This window comes from Labeo rohita, chromosome 25, assembly GCF_022985175.1.
Source record: "Labeo rohita strain BAU-BD-2019 chromosome 25, IGBB_LRoh.1.0, whole genome shotgun sequence".
Taxonomy (NCBI): Eukaryota; Metazoa; Chordata; class Actinopteri; order Cypriniformes; family Cyprinidae; genus Labeo; species Labeo rohita.
Window position 1 is genome coordinate 18,733,793 of NC_066893.1, and position 18,232 is coordinate 18,752,024.

The window sequence follows — 18,232 nt, forward strand, 5'->3', positions numbered from 1 at the left end:
AAGACCCTTATTCCCTTGCTAGGATAATGTTGGGGTGGTATGAAGCTGCATTGAAACTGCAATTTGGACCTTCAACCCATTGGCTCCCACTGAGGTCCCCTTCCTGAAATGTTTTCCTCAAAAATCTTAATTTCATTTCGACTGAAGAAAGAAAGCCATGAACATCTTGGATGGCATGGAGGTGAGTAAATTATCAGGAAATTTTGATTCTGGAAATGAACTAATCCTTTAAGTCAATCTCCCTGTTTTCCATGTAGTGCATCTTCACTTACCGAGTTCACTTTGAGCTGAGACTGATTCTCGTCATCGTGCTCTAGTGCAATAGGAGGGGATTTCTGTGGGGGTGAGAGTGTAAGGTCCCTGCGGAGGGGCCGAGCCTCTAGCTTTTCCCCCACTCGTAGACTGTCCAACTTTTGCACTGAGTCTGGAGCCGGCCCCTCCTGAGCGTCCCTGGGCCCAGAAGCGTCCCGGACATCCCGCTCCCGGTCTCGATTTTTACCCCGTCGCTGTAGTGTATGTCCACGGGACTCTGAGTGACCATGCCACTCTTCCCCATGCCCATAGGGCTTTTGGGAGTTATGGGAGTCCATTGGCTGCAACGGCCTCATCTCCATTTCGTAATTGCTCAGTTTTTCCTCGTCCTGCTCTAAGAGACGGGAATGAGCCAAACTGTCCCCATGTACCCGTTGAGATGTCCAAGAAGATGAGGGTCCGTCTGGCCTCCTTTCCCGCTGGGTTTTGTGATTGGATGAGCTGTGGTCACGAGGCTTATGATTGGAGGAGTGCTTGTGACCGTTGGCCCGTGCCGCCCCAACCCGTACCTCGTCCTGCACTGAAGGAGTTGTGGAGCGGCTGCTGCCCCGACTACCCCCTCTACTACTGCCCCCACGAGAGGGACGCTTGTCCTCACTCCAACTGTTCGCCCTCAGGTACTCTCCACCTCCACCCGAACCACCACCACCACCTCTGCCCTCCATCAGCACCTGGATCTCTTGTGTTCCCCCACGTTCCTCGTCCACTGCAGTCTGTCGCAGAAAGCGGGCGTTTTTGGTGCGGTGGGAAGATTTGGTGGTTGGGCTTCGGGGAGGTGTGGAGGGCCGGCTGGGCGTGGGGCTCACGTCTGGGGTAAGGTCTGGGGGCGTGGAGCCCTTCATATAGAGCTCAGTGCTATCTGCGGTCCCACTGGAGATAACTTCCACGTCGTTCTCACTCGAGTTCTGTTGTTTGGGTCGCTGGCACTCCACTCCTACTCGGAGACAGAGAGACAAGGTTTAATTTTAAAACATGTAGGCATGCCACACACTTTAAATGTTGTACTTTATTGTACAAAGGGGGTGTATAGAATGGGAACATGCCCTTGCATAAACTTCCTTCTTTCTTCCTTCATCTGTCTTGAGCAAAAACAAGTGTTCATAATCTTTTGTGCAGACCTAAATCCAACTCTTATTTAGGGGCTTTCACACCCTGTAGTGATCTAGGGTGGTTCCTAGAGAACCAGTTTCCCCAATTTTTTCCTGGTTGCATTCGCACCGGCAGCAGGAACTTTGAAGCGGCCAACAGCAACATGTTTATGTGCGGTATTTACAAACTTCAACAACCGGTGAATGGAGGATGCAAGGGAGCAATAGGCGTTTTCGCACCGCATAGTTCTAAGACTCCGTTCTAGGAACTAGCCAGAATGGTGGTTCCTAGAAAACCAATTTCCTCCTTTGGGCCATCCTGGTTGCCTTCGCAGCGGAAACAGGAACTCTGAAGCGGCTGACAGCGACGTCTCTATTTGGCATTTACAAACGTCAACAATCGGTGATTGGAGGAGGCCGTGACCAGAGCTGTTTTTGTTGTGTGCTGTGTGTTTCCTGGCAATGAGGATGGAATGTAAATCCACAATTTCCGCTTTTAAAAGAGCATGAAAATCTAAGGTGCACAAAAAAAGCAAAATCTCTATCACAACTTGTAGTGTTAAATGTCATCAAGGCTGAGAAAGAACACAACACTGCAGACAACAGGTAGCTAAATGCCGTTATTGCTGTTTTCCATGTTTGCGGAGTAAATATTTTTACACTGCTTTTTAAAAATGCTGAAGTTTCGTATGCATGTGGTCAATCATTGTATACTTGCGTCACTGGTAGTTTCTATAGAACTGTTTTAGACCCTACTCTGAAGTAGGAGCAGTTTAATTCCCCCAAACAGAGTTCTTAGAACTAAAACTGTTCCTAGTTCCTGCAGTACGAACACGGTAAAAAACGAGTACTTTCGCCAATAGTTCTAAGAACAATAGACGCTTTCACATGGGATAGTTCTAAGAACTCAGTTCTATGAACTAGCCAGAATGGTGGTTCCTTGAAAACCAATTTCCCCCTCAGGCCGTTTTCCTGGTTGGCTTCGCACAGGCACCAGTAACTCTGACAGCCAACACCATCAACTTCTAGCATTTACAAACGTCAACAGTCTGTGAATAAAGGACGCCGTGATCTAAGCTGTTTTGTGCTGTGGGTTTGGAATGACATGGAATGTAAACGCACAATTTACACGATTAAAAGAGCACGAAAATCCGATCTCTTATGACAACTTACAGTGTTCGATATCATTGAGGCTGAGAAAAGAACACAACGCTACAGACAACAGGTAGCTAAATATTATTATTATTGCTGTTGTTTCATGTTTGTGAAGTAAATATTTATACACACCTTTTAAAAAGGGGGTAGCCAGTGTTATGTGTTTGGCCAATCAGCATTCACTTATATCACTGATAGTTCCTATAGAACCTATTCTGAAGTTGGAGCTAATTTAGTTCCTCCCAAATGTTCCTAGAACTAAATATGTTCCTAGTTTTTGCGGTGCGAACACGTCAAAAAGCAAGAACTTCCGCCAATTTCTAGGAACTATGAAAAGGTTCCTCCGGTGCAAAAGCCCCTCTTGTGTTCCACAGAAAAAATGTTTGGTTTTAATCATAACAGAACTGAAATTTGTGGGTGAATTTTTTCTTATTCAACCCTTGATTGTTTGAAGCACATGGGCCGTTCCTGGTAAGCTTGATACAGTATAACTTATCAAATCTTTCCAGAGTCAGCACCACAGCTGCTCTAACCAGCTCGGCTAATGAGACCCAAAGATTTCCAAGTCTGTTTGCGCTTCAGGCGGACGTCCCTATGCACCCGTAAGTACACTTTCAACCTCATAAAGGCATGTACTCCAACAGTAAACATTATTTACAAATCTGTTGCAAGTAAGCACATCTTAACCAAGTTTGTTCTAACATTTCTAAGGTCATCTCATGACATAACTTTATCATTTAGAAATATCAACCCTGCCAGGAGGTCGCGTACACCGATACGGCACAGCGTGAGTGCTTATAGCTCTCATGTTTTGTGATGGGATGCGATCTGAGAGTGTATAAATTCTGCAGATGTGCGGGGGTGTGACAGCGACCGAAAGTGTGACTGCATATACAGTATGTGGGTGGTGTGAATATGTGTGTGTGGGTATTGTGTGTGCATGCATAAATTTCATTGTGTATGTCGGGCTAGCTTTGCGTGGGCTTGTCGGAAAGGTCAGCGCTGACCTCCCCTCATCTTCTTATTGCCTCTTCTATCACTCATTCCCCCCGCATGGCACAGTGGGGGCATCGACCCCTACAGTCCTGAACCCGTCCGGCACCTACTCTTTCACACACACGCGCTTTCACCAACACTCTGCCGTTCTTCTCCTGAGCTATTGCTTACACACACATATAAATCTACCTCTGACTGATAGCTAGTGCTATCATAAAATGATCAGCGCTAAATCATGCTTGTCTTTTTGAGAATCAATGACAAATATTAGCACCTTTCAAATGACTGTTTTCTGAGTTAACTTATTGTAATTAGCATTCACAGCTAACTGGAAAAGCTTAGTCACACTGTCAAACAGTTTGAAGTTGCAGTTATTTTTAGACTCTAGACTCGGCTGGTTGCACTCACTGTTTCCTCGGTGCTGGAAAGAAGGGGAGAACTCTTTGGCGGTGATACGGGCCAGCCTGCACTCTTCCTGGGCTTTCTGCGCTGCCGTCGTCGCGGCATCGGCTTTCCCTCTGGCGTGAGCTGTCCTGTGGACATAGTGGTCCGGGACAAAGAAGTTAGAAAAAGATAGATTTCGTGGAAATGCGTTTAAGGTTAAGTGTGCAATTTGTCACTAGTGTCACCAAAGGAATTGAAAAATTTTTGTTTTTTTTTTTTTTTTTTTTTTTTTTAACTGTGAAGAAAATGACACACTTCAGCTTTAAACTTAAATAGTTGACAATTTGACAACTGAAGACAATAGGGCTAAAGGCACACCCTAAGAAAAAAAAATGTGTTTTTCACTGCACCCAGTGAAAGTGTATGATTGCAAAGAAATGTATACATATGTATTGAACAGTTATGGAGCAAAAGATTTAGTGTGACAATAAATCATACAAGTAGCTTTTGTTTGCAAAATCTTATAAATTGATGAGGTGGCAAGGGGGGGCCTTTTACCCCACACACGGGGTAAAATGCACACAGCATTAATACAAATACTTAGCTAAATAATGTTTTTGTTTAATAATGTCCAAGTTGATACTTGTTCAAAACAATCACTTTAGCAAAGTTTGTACTATTTTCTGCATATTTTGCTATAATCTAATCTAATCTAATCTAATCTAAAACAAATATATTATAAAATACAAAAAATATAAATAAATAAATAAAAATAAAATGTAAAGATTCTGAAAGCATTGAAGGAGATCCCATAGTATTTTAATATAGATTTACAGTAGTAAAAACAAATGCTATTTTATTATATGATATGATTAATAGCATGTTATTTAAATATGGTTTCATTCTAAACATTATCTCTAAGATGGACACCCAACATAATATATGATATTTACCATCTGAATCTAACAATCTCATGTCAACAAATGATGCCTTTTAGCCCCAATAACAGGGGTGCTTTTTACCTCAAAAACCATAATTTTACATATTCCTTCATTATTTAAAAACCTTGAGTATAAGGGTTTATTTTTTTTTTTATGAATCTCTGCTATCACCTTTCCTAATAATGTGCTAGTTAGCAAGTTTCACGGCTAAACTCGCTAAATGTGGCTAAAGTAAACAGGCTTGTCACTCCACAGAGAGAAGAGAGGGGCGGGGCAAGCAGAGCTCATTTGCATTTAAAGGAACAATCCCTCAGAACAGGATGATTTTTGCAGAGCTGATTTTGACAAGGTAAAAAGGGTGTTGTTTTACACTACCATTGAGCATTTTTAACCAAAGTATCTTATAGACTTTTCATTAAGACCCTAAAGAATCATATCAGCTTGTGGAAAATGGGCATCAGATGACCTCTTTAAAAACGCAAATGCAAGCATGCCGTTTTAGCTTGTTTTTTGACCGCTCATCTTTCAGCTCTTTTATTGTGAGTCATGTTTTTCACAGGATTCGTACCCATGGATTTCGCATCCTAAGTCCAGTTCCAATGCCGCTGTTACGTCCGGAAAGCGAAACATATGGAGCTGCTATCTTAACTGTATGAAAATGATTACAAGTACCCCCTGTTTTCCACCTTTAGTGTTAATTTCTGTTGGAAACTGCAGTGGTGTGTACTTATTGGTACGCATTTCACGTCTTGCGAAAAAGTTCCCACAGGTACGTTTTCATCATGAGATCAGGTAGGGAATAGGTCCAATAGGTCAAGTTTTACATTGAAATTTCTGTAATCCTTTAGCAAAACGATGCTTTAATATAAGCCTACCATTATAGTATTATCACATTTTATGGATGGTGATTTGGTTGTTCGGTTTTAATTAGAAAAACCTTGCTCTATGATGCAGACCACAGCAAAAAGCACACGAGCATATGGTTTAGCCAATGAGCAATTCCGGTCATTAAATTTATAAGGCACACGCTTCAGCGCCTACCAAGATCTTGACACTCCGATTATCCGAGGGTTGACGATAAATACAGGCTGAAGGCAAACAATTACACAGCAGTCACACACCCTCACTCTTAGAGACGCTCTCGGGACTCCACAGAGTCATGCCTTTCTGACACGGTAATTCTCACTTGTTTTAACTCCGTAAACTTGCCAAGACTCTACTTCGTCATCTGTAAAACCAACTTTACGGCAGTTTAAATAACCATGCTCAAATGTAAACATCACATGCTGTCATGTGGTTGCAGAGCAGGAAAATTTTAAAGCTTTAGGCTAAACATTTTGTGAATAAATAAGCAAAAGCCTCTACAAAAATCCTCTACAATACGCATGTATTGTTCAGTGTTTCCTGTCTGGACCTCTAAGAACAGGCAACAGTGCTTGCTTTGGCTGCTAAATAATTCACTGAGGAAATCAATGTGGTCTGTGTCTGAGACAATAAAAGAGAGCTAGTGTTCACAACCTCGCCTTTTAATGTGTGATTCCCATTCATCACACCCATCTGTTTTACCTGTGTGCGATCGAGACATCGACTTTGCATGATGATGACGCACAGCGTCATGCTGGCAAGGTGGCTGGATTGTGTATTGGAAAAAATGATTTCTTAATCAGAATTTTAGTCTTGTTTTCCAGTAAATAGAAAAGAAGATAAATTGATTTAGTGGCAAAATTACATGATTGAATGACTTGAATTTACGTGAATTGGACAAATTATTGGCAAAATATTATAAATGTATTCATTTAATTAATATGAATATTATTTAACAATTAATACAATTATTTATATTGCAACTTATAAATTAATATTTAACTATAAAGTATTTTTAATTTTATTTAGTTAGAAATAGTTTAGTTTAGTAGTTTGTAAGTAGTTGTTATTGGTTAATTTAGTCATTTAATTAAAATTGTGTTAAAGTTATTATTGCAAATATTAAATAATTTATACAGTTGTTTAAATATTATGTTTTATTGAATAAATATTAAAATTTTAAGTATTATCAATTAATTTATTATTATTATTAATAATTTAATATTAGTAGTTAATCATGTAATTAAAATGTTATTTAAAATAATTATATTATTGAAATTTTATAAATATTAATAAACAATTAATAGTTTTTTTTTCAAATATTATTGCATTTATTTAATAAATATTGAAGTATAAAATAATAATTTTGTTTATAGTATTTAACAATTAAAACAATTGTTTAAATTACATTTTAGAAAGTCAATTTTTTGTGTATAAAGTATTATTAAATACATTTTATTTAATTTAAAATAATTTATTAGTAGTTAAAGTTTATAAGTAGTTATTAATAGTAAATTAATATAGTTAATTTGGTCATTTAATTAAAATTGTATTAATAAAATTGTTACAGATGTTAAACAATTTCTAGTTGTTTAAATATTGCATTTTACTGAATAAATATTTAAAAATAAAATATTAATAATTACATTTTATTTAGTTTGAATTTGAAATAGTTTATTAGTAGCAGTTAATTTAATCATGTAAATGTTATTTAAGATAACTTGATATTAAATATTTGTTAAAAATAATTAATATAATATTATTAAACAATTAATACTTTTTTCAAATATATTACATTTTATTGAATAAATATTAAAGTATAAAATAATCATGTTTATATTGTTTACCAAATAAAAACATGTTTCAATTACATTTTATAAATTAATATTTAAGCGTAAAGTAGTATTTAATTTTTAGTTTGAAATACTACATTAGTAGTTATTCATAATAAATTAATAAATAACTTATCAATAAAATTATTACAGACATTAAATAATTTATACAGTTGTTTAAATATTATTACAATTTGTTGAATAAATATTAAAATATAGTTAGTATTTATGTATTTAGTTTAAATTTGAATTAGTTTATTATTAGTAGTTAATTTGGTCATAATGTTATTATTTAAAATGATTATTAATATAAATATTGTTTAATTAGTACAATTAATAAAATAAAATATATTTAGTGATTAAATATTGAAGTATAAAATAGTTTATCAATAGTTAATTTAGGCATTTAATTCAATTTAATTAATAAAATTGTTTAAATATTATTACATGTTATTGAAAAAATATTAAAATATTATAATGTTTTTGCTGGAAAATGAAACAAAAGCATTAAATAAGTTATTGCACTTCTTTTCAAAGTTTTAATCAACATGTGATGTTTCAACAGACTTCCAGGCAGATTATTCATATAAATGAACTGTATGAACCCCAGGTACGAGGATGCTCTCCCTTTCTCACTGAACTTTTTCCCCCCGTTCTCGTTCTCTCTCCTTGTTTGTGCAGTGGCTGTCTTGGTGCAGTATTGCATGTCGATGCTCATCGATTGCACCCTCTTCTTTTCTGCTCTAGGCTGTCTTCAGCCAGCCAGCCAAACCAAGTGCATGTGTGTGCGAGAAAGTGTGTGCAATGTGAGTGTTTTAACATGTAATGGGGTTGTAGCATGTGGTGTGGGCAGAACATGCAGTGTGTGTGAGAGAGAGAGAGAGAGACGGTGAGATACGGCGAGGTAGGTCGGATGAAGAGATCTTAGGATTGCATTCACCCCGTGCCTTGCCGGTTGTCCTGGCAACGGCAGAGGAGAGAAAGTGAGGGAGAGAATAAGATGGCGTGGGGTATAAAAAGGACAAACAATTAGATAACAGAGGAGAATGAGAGGGAGGATTGTGGGATGCTTCTGGAGGTGTTGAGAGTACAGTCAGAGAGTGAGGGCTGGATGTGAGAAACCATCCATTCACTAATAGAGGGCCTCTAAACGGTGTGTATCGTCACACAAACACACACACACGTACGCTGATCCATAGGTGCCGTGAGACTGGGTCGAGCTGTGCTGGTTGCCGTTCTATTTATATACTGATGAACAGTAGCAATGTTTCTACACACTTTCTAATGGAAACAGAGACTATACATTGTTTGACAGTAAGTCTGTCTAACTCAACACATTTAAAGGGATAGTTCTCTTTAAAATTGTCATTTGTTGTTCCAAACCTGAATTACTTACTTTTTCATGTGGAACACAAAAGGTCTTTCTGAAGAATATCCTAGCTGCTCTTTTTTCATATAATGAAAGTGATTTTTTTAAATCTTTAAAAAAAAAAAGTTTTTTTTTGTTTATTTTTTAAAGGGATAGTTCACCCAAAAATGAAAATTACCTCATGATTTACTCATCCTCAAGCTGTCCTAGGTGTATATGACTTTCTTCTTTAAGACGAATACAATCGGAGTTATATTTAAAAATGTCCTGGCTCTTCTAAGCTTTATAATGGCAGTGAATGGGTGTTGAGATTTTAAAGCCCAAAAAAGTGCGTCCATCCATCATAAAAAGTACTCCACACGGCTCCGGGGGGTTAATAAAGGCCTTCTGAAGTGAATCGATGCGTTCGGGATTGTACGAACAGGGTTCATACAAGGTGCTTAAAGTGTTTGAAGGACTTTTTGAAATGTAAGGCCTGGAAAACCCTTGAAAATAGCAAGATTTCTGAAGAGGTATTTGAAAAGTGCTTGAACTAACAAAAGACAATGTATCTATGAAGGTTTTCAATAAGCACATATCTTTTCACGCAATTCAAAAAACATACCTTTTTCGCTTATTTCAGTTAATGTCAGAAAACTAGCGAGCTAAACCAGTAGTAAACATGGCTGAGGATGGCAAAAGAGGAATAGATGAACCGAACAAATTGAGTGAGTCATTTATGCTGGAAGTGCTCCAGTTGATTCAAACTCATGACTTTGATCGTTCAGTTCAAGCGAATCACTAGCAAAAACCAGATTGAATTAAAAGAGCCATATATTTTTGGATTTCAACAACACTTGTAATGATTTTAAAAAGCACATAGTGATTGGTGAAACAGAACTTTTTAAAACTCAGAATCAGTTAAACCATTGTGTCGCAAAATTATTCACTGTTTGGAAGTGCTCCAACTGGATCACGTATCGTGAATCATTTGTTTCATATCAGGACTTCAAATCATTTATCACAAATCATTTGATTCAGATCAGGACTTCAGAGTGGATTTAGATCGGAACGGAATCATTTTTTGTGAATCATTTTGCAAACTGACTGATTCAAATTGAATGATTCGCGATACACGATTTGAAATCCCATTCTAAATAAAATGATTTGTAATACACAAAGTTCCGATCTAAGTCAGATGATTTGCAATCCACGCTCCGAGTCCTGATCTGAAATAATGGTCCGTGAATGATTATTCAGATCAGGACTTCAGAGTGTGAAATGCAAACCTTTTATTTAGATCGGAACTTCGGAGTGTGGATCGCAAATCAATTGATTCAGATTTAGGATTTCGGAGTGATTTTGTGAATCTTTTTTTTTTTTCGTATTTTACCGAAACAGTAGAAAACATCAAACCATTAAGGCAGTACAGTTATAAAAACAAAACAAAGAAAAAACAAAGTAAGCATGCAAATACAAATCCCTTAAGAAACCAAATCGTGATTTTACTATAGTAAAAATGTAGTATACTTTGTAATAATTTAGAATAGATACTTTGCATGTGTTTTACTTTATTTTTCCCATTTTTTATTAGAATATTTTTATCTATTTATCTTTTATAGAATTTAAAAGAGAAGACATTGATAAGTGAGATCTCTGATTGAAGTCTTTGAAAATCCAAAAACTAGGGTTTGAAAAGTCATTGAAAGTCCTGGAATTTCATTTTACACTATCTGTACGAACCCTGTATGTAAGCAAAATATCCATATTTAAAACTTTATAAACCATAATCTCTAGCTTCCACTAACTGTCGTACACACATTTACAAGAGAGTGACGTTCCAGCAGGATATTTTACAGAAATGCACTTTGTGTTCCACTGAAGAAAGTAAATCATATGCATTTTGTTCAACATTTTGGATCAAATTAATTTTCGTGTGTGTATGTGTGTGTTTGAACTTCCCCTCTAACACATTCGTTTAACACTCATCCACGTGTAAACTCTCTTCTTTCCCCGATGCTAACACAGATTCTCACTCTTTTTTTTCTTCCATCCTGCCTCTCAACGCTCAGACACGTGCAGGCACCTCCCATCGGTTCTTTCACTCTCTTTCATACGCACACATATTTTTTTTTTTCCAGAGCACTGCCTCTCATTCACATTCTCCTACTCTCGTGTCTTTACTAAATGATCTGAACACCCTCTGTTCTTTTTTAGCCTCAAATTCACACATCCTCAACCTACAGTACAAATGATCCATCAATTTAACAAGATGGATCTTCCAGTCACCTGAAACAACATTTTTAATGGAAAACAAGATTTTCTTGCACTTTTAGCATAAAGAGCTTGTATATACTAATATTCGCAATGCAGATCTCTCAGCTCAATCCACCCAGATACAATGTATGGAACATTTATAAACAGGCAATGATTATGATGTAAAAACGTCGAGAAAATGAACATACCGTATGACCATCTATGTTTAGGCATCAATGTCAATATAGCACAACAGTCTGCTAACAGGCTGCTGATTTTTAGCAATACAAAATGAACAAAAGATTCAACACAGACCTTCCATGAGCTCTGTGATTAAAGGATTAGTTCACTTCCAGAATAAAAAAATCCTGGTAATTTACTCACCCCCCATGTCATCCAAGATGTTCATGTATTTCTTTCTTCAGTCGAAAAGAAATTAAGTTTTTTGAGGAAAATATTTCAGGATTTTTCTCTACATAGTGGACTTCAATGGGGATCAACGGGTTTCAATGAAGCTTTAAAGGGCTCTACACGATCCCAGCTGAGGAACAAGGGTCTTATTTAGCGAAACGATCAGTAAAAAAAGTAAAATATGTTCTTTTTAACCACAAATGCTCATCTTGCACTAGGTCTGTGTACGACTTCACTACGCATTACATAATCATGTTGGAAAGGTCACGTGTTGTTAGTTCCTTATCTGTATACTTCGGTTCAAAAAGGTAGGGTAAGGTAAAAAACTAAAAAAAATTTCTCCTCCAACTTCAAAATCGTCCAACATCGTTTCACCTTTTTGGTATAATTTTATTCATTTAGAGATGCACTGATAGCAATTTTCTTAGCCGATTCCAATTTTGTGAAGTGTGACCTGCTGATACCGATTTGTGCTGATTGCATTTTTCTTTCTATATACTATGCACTATATACTTTCTATATTCTATACTTTTCAAAGCAGAAAAATTTACATAATAAAAAATTATTAAACATTACAATTTCCCCAATCTTGACTAAGTTACAGTTGTTCTCTTACCTAAACAACTGTTTGAATGAGTCATTTAGTCATTTATTCAACTGATTTGTTCAAACAGCTGATTCATTCTGAAATGAGGCAACTGTTTTTATGAATGAGTTGCTGAATCGTTGACTCATTTGATTTGTTCAAAAACGTGGATTAATTCAGTAACAAAACACTGATTTATGTTGCTCGGAGACGCACAACAGTTCTGCTGTGGCAGATTGGAACACGTCCACGAAACTAAGCAAAAACAGTCAATATTGTGTCTAAAATGTAAGTCACTTAATTTTAACCTCTTGTTTATTAAAGGGGTCATCGGATGCCCATTTTCCACAAGTTGATATGATTCTTTAGGATCTTAATGTAAAGTCTATAATATACTTTGGTTTAAAATTCTCAATGGTTGTGTAAAACAACACTCTTTTTACCTTGTCAAAATGAGCTCTGCAAAAATCATCCTGTTCTGAGGCGTTGTTCCTTTAAATGCAAATGAGCTCTGCTTGCCCCGCCCCTCTCTTCTCTCTGCTGCTTGTTCTCTTGTTGAGAGATTGTTTACTTTAGCCGCATTTAGCCGCATTTAGCCACGTTTAGCCACGAAACTTGCTAATTAAAAATCACTGCATGGATTTGTATCATTATAGGGTAGAAGTGTACATACACTGTCAACACACATTAATCTTCAAACAACATGTAAAAGTAAAGTTTGCATCTGACGACTCCTTTAAACTACAGTTAAAATCAGTGTCACATTGCAGACGTATTGATATTCGTGGAAACGCTGTGCAATGTTGCTTACCTAAATTATATATTGTAAATATCTTTTTTTCTACTGCACTATACATCTAGGCCATAACTTTCTGCAGGAGTGTCTTTTAGACACGTACAGGCTGCACAAGCATCATTTGGCATGACGTAAATACGTAAATACAGTTGATGTAAGCAATGTTGGCCAGTAACTCATTACTTTTTAACTCGTTACTGTAATTTGATTCTTTTTTTTAGTAATTTAACATGTTATAATTTCCAAATAAGTAATTAAGAGTATAGTTACAAACATGCGTTACCGTTGCGTTACATCATTGCCGACAGAATGTGTGCTATCTAGACTGTGAAAAAGGTGACCTACTTTGACTGGTAAGCGCCTGTGAGGTGGATACTAGCAACAGCAAAGTTAGCATTGAGAGAGGAAAGTACACGTTCTGTAGCTGGAAATACAATCATAATTTTTTTTAGTCGAAGGCAAGAACATTATTGTGCGTTGTCAATTAAAGGAAAAGAACACCTTTTCAGCCGTGAAAACCTTCATATCCAATTTAAAACCCCTGAAAGGGCAGCATGGCACATTAAAACTTCTTGAGAATGTACCACTCGCCCATCAAGTCTTGTCCCGCGCCGCTCTCTGTAGCGTCAATTCCAGCGGGAGTGCAGGTCTCTAATCCAATGGCACTGGACTCAACGCAACAGAGAGCGGCACAGAACAAGACCCGATGGGCGAATGTGGCTGCGGGATGCGGGTCTCCTGCAAAATAGAAGTATCTAAACATAAAATATCTCAAACAGATGAATTGCTATTCATGTATTGCACAAAAGCAACAAGAACAACTAATATAAAACAAAAACGAATAATATGCGTAAGCATAGGCAGAGTTTCTATTTATAACACGTGTTTGCAGCGTTGAACAATGTTGATTTCTGGAATGCAATGGACACTCACCGCTCAAAATGCCGTGCGTGAATGTTGATGCTTTAATAACACATTTAATAATGTAAATTTTGTGGATGTAGAGAAAAAAGTAATGTAACTAGTAAAAGTAACTAATTACTTTTAAAATAAAGTAATCAGAACAGTAATTTGATTACTTTTAAAAGGAGTAATCAGTAATCAGTAATTTAATTACATTTTCAGAGTAACTTGCCCAACACTGGATGTAAGTGTGATGTCAAAACGAACCCGAGTGATCAGTGCATCTCTACTTTATTTCCACTTTCGCTTTATAAACACTGTGTAGGTACCTACATCACGAGTGACCTTTTCAACGTGATTATGTAATGCATAAGGTTGAGCTAGTGTAAGACAAGCATTTGTGGTGAAAATGACCAATTGTTTCACTAGATAAGACCCTTATTCCTTGGCTAGGATTGTGTAGAGCCCTTTGAAGCGGCACTGAAACTGCATTCTGGACCTTCAACCCACTGATCCCCATTGAAGTCCACTATATGTGACCCTGGACCACAAAACCAGTCTTAAGTCGCTGGGTTATATTCATAACAGTAGCCAAAAATACATTGTATGGGTCAAAATGATTGATTTTTCTTTTACGCCAAAAATCATTAGAATATTAAGTAAAGATCATGTTCCTTGAAGATATTTTGAAATTTTTTTACTGTAAATATATCAAAACGTAATTTTTGATTAGCAATGTGCATTATTAAGAACTTCATTTGGACAACTTTAAAGGCTGTTTTCTTAATATTTTGTTTTTCTTGCACCCTCAGATTCCATATATTCACATAGTTGTATCTCAGCCAAATATTGTCATATCATAACAAACCACACATCAATGAAAAGCTTATTCATTCAGATGATGCATAAATCTCAATTTTGAAAAATGGACCCTTATGACTGGTTTTGTGGTCCATGGTCACATATGCAGAAAAATCCAGGAATGTTTTCCTCAAAAACTTTTCTTTTTTGGCTGAAGAAAGAAATACATGAATCTTGGATGACAAATAAATCTATATTTTTTTTTCTTTCACGAGATTTTGGCCTATTTGGCTTTCCATAATGTGTTGTTTCAGTTGAATGGATGAATTGAAGGTTTATATATATTTGTTAAAATGTTGAGAGATTTAATGGGAGGAATATCAGAACCAGGGTCTCTGAAAAAAATAAGTGGGTGGTCACCTTTGTGCTAAATAATATTATTATAAATTCATAACAGAGTCCAGAGATGGGCGTCTTAGGACAACAAAGCACTAATCTCTATGGATGACCCAAATAAGCCGCCCCGTGACCACCAGAACAAAGCTTTAATTTGCAGATGACTCATGGTTGCTTCCGGTGTTAGTGCCTCAGCGCAGGTATACTGTAGTAGCTACTTTAACCACGTTGACGCTAGGAAGCTAATCAGATTAACTGTTATGTGATATTCTCAGTCATTTAGTCTATCCAGCATCCTGTTTGTGTTGTGTGTGCGTATGTTTGTCTAATACCGGAAGTGTTCAGGATTCAGGATTCGTATATTTTGGAATTGGAAATTCTTAAATAATTAGAAATCATGTTTCCTTTGAATTTTTTTTTTTTTTTTTTTTTTTTTTAACTAAAAGAGCTCAAAGGTTCCCCCAGTACAATAACACAGTTACTGAAACTAAAAGTACTGAACTAACGGCAAATAACCAGTCGTGTGCGTCATTGATGCCAATTCAGTGTTAAGAAACTTGACTCATGGCCAAGAAACCCACAGTGAGCTCAGCAAAGCACTGTTTCTCATTTCACATGCAAAGAGGGAATTTACATAGAAGTCTTAAAGGCACAGTAGAAAAAAAACAGCCTATTTGTAGGGTCAAACAGGGGCTGGAAAATTGCCATGAAAAGCTAAATTATGACTGTTTTGGTTCTAAAAACCTTTATTTCAAATGGACCTTGTGGGGAAAATAATATAAAAAAATGCACGATATGACTTCTTGCAGTGGACGGATGATGGTTTGTGAGAGATGGTTTGTGAATAAGCTTGAGAGTCCTTTAGCCATTATTTCTTCTCAAACTATCACTCCCTTTAGAGCAATTAGGCTTTGCCTGAAATGATCTTTTCTTGTTTTCTTCTCGTTAGGTCACACAGTGCACTGCAAGGAAGGCTCCATTCAGGGTGAAGTTTTTCAGGTATGGTTAAAAATAGCATTCACCTGCTCAGTCAGCACACTGTAAAAAAAACAATTTGTCGAGTCAACTTAAAATAATTTGTAACCTGGCTGCCTTAAAATTTTAAGTTCCGTCAACTCAAAAAAAGTTTATTCAACTTGAAATGGTAAATTATACTAAGTGATAACTTAGATATTTGAGTTGAATCAACTTAAATTTTTAAGGCAGCTGGGTTACTTACCCATCTGTTAAGTTTAGCAAACACAAATATCTAAGTTGTTACTTAGTACAACTTAACATTTCAAGTTGACTAAACTTATTTTAGTTGACTGGACTTAAAATTTTAAGGCAGCAGAGTAACAAATTATTTTAAGCTGATTCAACAAATTGTTTTTTATTTTTTACAGTGGTTTGTAAATATTATATATAATATTTAAATGTTTATATATTATATATAAATGTTGTGTAAATTTTAGATGCGTGAATGCACATAAAACATGAATTTCACATGTAATTGAGACAAAATCATGTGACTTTTTGATAGTTCACACATGGTCCAATTTGTTTTTTTTTCTTTAAACACGTGCTCAAGCTTCAGCATTTATTTATTATATATTATTATATAACACATTAATCACATTTTTTTGTTTAGCTAGTTGATTATTGGATAACTAAATAGCTGTTTGGTTATTAGTTAATATATCGTATAAGATAATATATAGCAAGATCTTGATGTCAGTGGAAAAATATATTTTTTAACAAATTTATTTATTTATTTTCTGAATAGTATGAATCAGTAATTTACAGAAACTTGCATTAAGAAGAAACGTATTGGGGTCAATTTTAAGTTCATGTCAGTGTTTGTTATTGTAGACTAAAACAATTAAAAATCATCATCGTTAACTGAAATAAAACAAATAAAATATATATTTTTAAATGAAAAACAACTACAACTTAAAATACTTAAATGAAAATGAAACCTTTTGCTTTGAAACTACAGAAATCAAATATGTTTAATTTAAAGTTCTAAACTGAAATAAAATCATTTTTTAAATGAAAAACAATTTAAACTTAAAAAACGTATGAAAATGAAAATAGTTTACTTGAGAACTAAACAGAAATATAATAGGTTTAATTTAAAGTACAAAACTAACTAAATAAAATATTATTTTTAAATGGAAAAACAACTTAAAATGTTGCTTTGAAAACTGAACAGAAATAAAATAAGTTTCATTTAAAGTAAACTAACTGAAATAAAACTGAAATAAAATAATTATTTAAATAAAAACAACTTAAAAAACGTATGAAATTGAAAATAGTTGACTTGAGAACTAAACAGAAATAAAAGTTTAATTTAAAGTACTAAACTAACTGAAATAAAACTGAAATAAAATATAATATAATATTTTTAAATGAAAAACAACTTAAGCTTAACAAACTTCAAAGAAAATGAAAAAAATGTTCCCTTGAAAAGTAAACGGAAATAAAATACGTTTAATTTAAAAATACAAAATTAACTAAAATAAAAGTGAAATAAAATATACATTTTTAAATCAAAAACAAGTTAAACTTAACAAACTTGAATGAAAATGAAAATTTTTGCCTTGAAAACTAAATTTAAAGATATAGGAAATAAAACAAGTTTAATTTAAAGTACTAAACTTACTGAAATAAAATATAAATTTTTTAAATAAAAAACAAGTTAAACTTAAAAGCTTAAATGAAAATGAAAAAATGCTGCTTTGAAACTAAGCGGAAATAAAATTATTTTAATTTAAAGTACTAAACTAACTGAAATAAAATATACATTTTTAACTAAAAAACAACTTAAACTTAAAAACGTAAATGAAAATGAAAAATGTTGCTTTGAAACTAAATGGAAATAAATAAGTTTATTTTAAAGTACAAAAGTAACTGAATTAAAACTGAAATAAAATATAATATAATATTTTAAAACAACAGCTTAAACTTAAACTTAAAAGAAAATGAAAAATGTTCCCTTGAAAAGTAAACGGAAATAAAATGTTTAATTTAAAATACTAAATTAACTAAAATAAAAGTTAAATAAAATATACATTTTTTAAATGAAAAACAACTTAAACTTAAAAACTTAAATGAAAATGAACATTTTTGCCTTGAAAACTAAATTTAAAGATATAGGAAATAAAAGAAGTTTAGTTTAAAG

At 34.9% G+C, this 18,232-nt stretch overlaps 1 protein-coding gene across 1 annotated transcript in view; it reads right to left on the reverse strand.

The window, feature by feature from the left end:
- Positions 1-18,232, reverse strand: part of jph3b (junctophilin 3b) — a 44,978-nt gene that overhangs the window by 7,151 nt on the left and 19,595 nt on the right. The window contains exons 3-4 of the mRNA XM_051099168.1: positions 3,960-4,084; positions 273-1,246 (exon numbers count right to left, since the gene is read on the reverse strand). Coding sequence (XP_050955125.1) covers positions 273-1,246; positions 3,960-4,084 — 1,099 coding nt within the window. The remainder of the gene's footprint in view (positions 1-272; positions 1,247-3,959; positions 4,085-18,232) is intronic.